The sequence below is a fragment of the Nicotiana tomentosiformis genome, chromosome 9 (genome assembly GCF_000390325.3).
Source record: "Nicotiana tomentosiformis chromosome 9, ASM39032v3, whole genome shotgun sequence".
NCBI classification, from domain to species: Eukaryota; Viridiplantae; Streptophyta; class Magnoliopsida; order Solanales; family Solanaceae; genus Nicotiana; species Nicotiana tomentosiformis.
In genome coordinates, this window is record NC_090820.1 from 41,403,608 (window position 1) to 41,407,878 (window position 4,271).

A 4,271-nucleotide genomic window follows, 5' to 3' on the forward strand; every position below is an offset into this window, starting at 1 on the left:
CTCAACTTTCGGACCTGCCTGTCCAAGATGGCCGTCGGCTCCTCGACATAAGTCAAATCCTTGTCTAATTAAACTGAGCTGAAATCTAAAAAATGGGATGGATCATTGTGATACTTTCGGAGCATAGAAACATGGCACACCGGATGAACTGCAGATAATCTAGGTGGCAATAAAAGATTGTAGGCCACTTCCCCCACTATCTCAAGGATCTCAAAAGGGCCGATATACCTACGGCTCAACTTGCCCTTTTTCCTGAACATCATCACATCCTTTATGGGTGAAACTCAGAGCAAAACCCTCTCTCCCACATTAAATGCTACGTCACGAACCTTCTGATCAGCATAACTCTTCTGTCTAGATTTGGTTATACGAAGCCGATCCTTAATCAACTTGAATTTCTCCAAGGCATCTCGAACCAAACTATGCCCAACAACCTAGGCTTTCCCGGCTCACACCAACCAACTCGAAAACGACATTGTATCCCATATAGGACCTCATAGGGAGCTATATGAATACTTGATTGGTAGTTGTTATTGTAGGTAAACTCTACAAGCGGCAAGAACTGATCCCAAGAACCCCCCTAAATCCATAACATAGGAGCGAAGCATATCCTCTAATATCTGAATGGTGCGCTCGGATTGTCCATCCGTCTGGGGGTGAAATGATGTGCTCAACTCAACCCGTGCGCCTAACTCACATTGTATAGAACTCCAGAATTGTGATATAAACTGTGTGCCCCGGTCAGAGATAATAGATACTGGCATGCCATAAAGTCTAACAATCACAGATATAGATCTGAGCCAGCTACTCTAAGGAATAGGTAGTCACCACCAAAATGAAAAGAGATGACTTGGTCAACCTATCCATAATCACCCACACAACGTCAAATTTCTTCTAAGTCCATGGTAGCCCAACAACAAAGTCCATGGTAACACGCTCCCATTTCCACTCGGGAATCTTAAGTCTCTGAAGCAATCCGCATGGCCTCTGATGCTCATACTTCACCTGCCGACAATTTAGGCATTGAGCCACAAACTTCACTATATCTTTCTTCATTCTCCTCCAACAATAGTGTTGTCTCAAATCCTAATACATCTTAGAGGCAGCCGGATGAATGGATTATCACGAACTTTGAGCCTCCTAAAGGATCAACTCACGTAACCCATCTACGTTTGGGAAACTTAACCGGCCCTGCATCCGCAACACACTGTCATCTCTGATAGAAACATCCTTGGTGTCACCGTATTGTACCGTGTCCTTAAGGACAAGTAAACGGGGGTCGTCATACTGAAGCTCTCTAATGCGATCATATAAAGAAGACCAAAAAACCACACAAACAAGAACCTGCTCGGGATTCGAAATATCCAATCTAACAAACTGATTAGCCAAGGCATGAACATCCAATGCTAATGGTTTCTCTACTGCCAGTAAATATGCCAAACTACCCAAGCTCTCCTCTTTTCGATGCAGGGCATCAGCCACCACATTGGCCTTCCCGGAATGATATAGAATAGTCATATCATAGTCTTTAAGCAACTCTAACTATCTCCGCTACCGCAAGTAAAGATCTTTCTATTTGAATAGATGTTGTAGACTCTGGTGGTCGGTATAGACCTCACAAGGAACTCTAAAAAAATAGTGCTGCCAAATCTTCAATGCCTGAATAATAGCTTCCAATTCCAATTTACAGACGGGATAATTCATGTCATGAACTTTCAACTACTGAGAAGCGTAGGCAATCACCCTACCGTCTTGTATCAACATCGCGCCAAGGCCAACATGGGACACATCACAATACACAGTGTAAGACCCTAAGCCCATAGGCAACATCAACATTGGGGTTGTAGTCAAAGCATTCTTGAGCTTTTGAAATCTAGCCTCACACTCCTCGGACCATCTGAAAGGAGCACCCTTCTGGGCCAATCTAGTCATAGGTGCAGTAATGGATGAGAAACCCTCTACAAAACGGCGATAATATCTGGCCAAACCAAGAAAACTCCGAATCTCACTAGCTGAAGACGGTCTAGGCCAACTCTAAAGTGCTTCAATCTTCTTCGGATCTACCTTGATCCCCTCACTCGACACCACATAACCCAAAAATGCCACTAAATCAAGCCATAATTCATATTTTGAGAATTTTGCATACAACTTTTACTAAATGGATACATTTGCAATTATGTGATTAAACACAAAAGGGCTATTCTTTAAATCAATAGCCAACCCAAACATTGGCCTAATCCCCTACCTTACCTAGTCCAAACTCCCTCATCAGTCCAGGTTGGAAATCCAAAACCCCCTCTCTAAGCCAATCCATTTTTGCCACGTCACCTCCCCAAAATGCTCACAAAAGAAGCATAGTGGTTCTAAGTCGTCCGTTTCTTAGATCAACGGCTCACAATTTGTCTCCGTTTTCTCTTTAATTTAAAACACTTATCAGATTTAATCACAGTTATTAGATTACAAGAATCCAACGGCCACCAAAATTCCCTATTAAAACCCATAAGTGTCTGAATTATCAGGGTCATTGAATAATAGATCCAATGTTCCAGACCCCATCTCCCTATCTTAAGCCTAAAGACCAAACCCAATCCCCTAACCCTAAATCATTTCTACACAGACCCAGCTGCCCTTCTTTTGGTAACGACCCGACTGGTCGATTTTTGAATTAACATCATGTTTGGTGGTGTAAGATATCGAGAAGCTTAGTATTATGTGTTATGACTTGCGTGTGTGGTCGAGTTCAGTTTTCAGATGAATTGGGATCAATTTGGAAGAAGGATTTTGTTTTAGAAGCTTAAGTGGTAAGAGTTTACCGGAATTTAAACTTTGTGTAGAAAACTCTGAAATGGTATTTTGATAATTTCAATAGCTTCGTATGGTGATTTTGGACATAGTCATGTGTCTGGATTTGAATTTGGACGTCCGTAGGGTAATTTGATGCATTTTGGCGAAAGCTGGAAAAGTTGAAGTTTTGAAAGGTTAAGAGGTTTCACCAAGAGTTGACTTTGGTCATATCAGGGTCCGATTTGATTTTGAGAGTTGGATTAGATCCGTTATTTCATTTTGGGACTTGCATGCAAAATTTGCGTCATTGCGGGTTGATTTGACATGTTTCGGCACGAGTTTTGGAAGTTGGAAGTTTTAAAAGTTCATAAGTTTGATTTGTGGTGTGATTCGTAGTTTTGCCGTTGTTGATGTAATTTGAATCCTTGAGTAGGTCCTCATGGTGTTATGGAACTTGTTGGTATGTTTGGACGGGGTGCCGGTGGGCCCTGGTGTGTTTCGGACAAGTTTCGAATAATTTTCATGCTTGTTATATTTTCTTCTGGTGCGTCGCACTTGCGCATTTTGGAGCGCAGGTGCGGAGTCTCTTCTATGTGTTGTGTGTTACTTCTGCGATGATAGATCCTGGATGGGTGTTCCGCTTCTGCATTGCGGGATCACAAGTGCAATCATCGCATCTGTCTGTTATGGATCGCAGGTGCGAGGGAAGCCACCTCTGCGGTTGTTTGGGCGCTTCTGCGAAGGCGTAGGTGCGACCCTCTTTTGGTCCAAATAGTGTGAACCTCATATGCGGAGTTTTACTCCGAAATTCTAGAGCGTAAATGCGCTTCCTTGTCCGCAAATACGGAAGTTCTGGGCAGAATCATATAAGTCGAGGGTTGGGCCATTTTCTTTACATTTTGAGTTGTAGACCTTGGTTTTGGGAGCTTGTTTGTGGGTTTTTCAAGAAACTCATTGGGATAAGTGTTATCTACCCGAATCTTATTATATTTCATGAATCCATTGCTATTTTCAATATTTAATTAGTGAATAAAGTTGGAAATTTGGGGAAACTTAGTAGAAATCTTTCAAAATGTAAAATGATGATTTGAAGGACGAATTGATATTGGAATTTGGTAATTCTTGTATGGTTGGACTCGTTATCGAATGAGTGTTTGGATTTTATAATTTTGGTCGGGTTCCAAGGTGAGGTCCCGGGGTTTTACTTTTGGGTTGACTTTTAGTTCTTGTTAAAGATTGAAGCTTTATTATCCAGAATTATTTTCTATGATTTTTATTTATGAATTGAAGTTATTTTGGTTAGATTTGAGCCATTCGGAGAGTGTTTCACTCGAGAATTCATTTTAGAGTAACACTCTAGCTTCTTTGAGGTAAGTATCTTGCCTAACTTTGTGGGGGGGGGGGACTACCCTTTAGGATTTGAGTCATTTGTGCTAATTGTGTCATGTGAAGGTCGTTTACACGAGGTGACGAGTACGTGCTCGGAC

The 4,271-nt window shown here is 41.8% G+C and overlaps 1 protein-coding gene across 1 annotated transcript; it reads right to left on the minus strand.

The window, feature by feature from the left end:
• Positions 1–1,140: 1,140 nt before the first annotated feature.
• On the minus strand, positions 1,141–1,518 carry LOC138898658 (uncharacterized). The gene has a single exon (XM_070184738.1). The coding sequence runs from the start codon at positions 1,516–1,518 to the stop codon at positions 1,141–1,143; it is 378 nt and encodes a 125-aa protein (XP_070040839.1).
• Between the last annotated feature and the right edge of the window lie 2,753 nt (positions 1,519–4,271).

What these genes read in the sequence shown, in the direction of transcription:
- LOC138898658 (XM_070184738.1), bottom strand. Translation starts at nt 1,518, where the DNA reads ATGACTATTCTATATCATTCCGGGAAGGCCAATGTGGTGGCTGATGCC.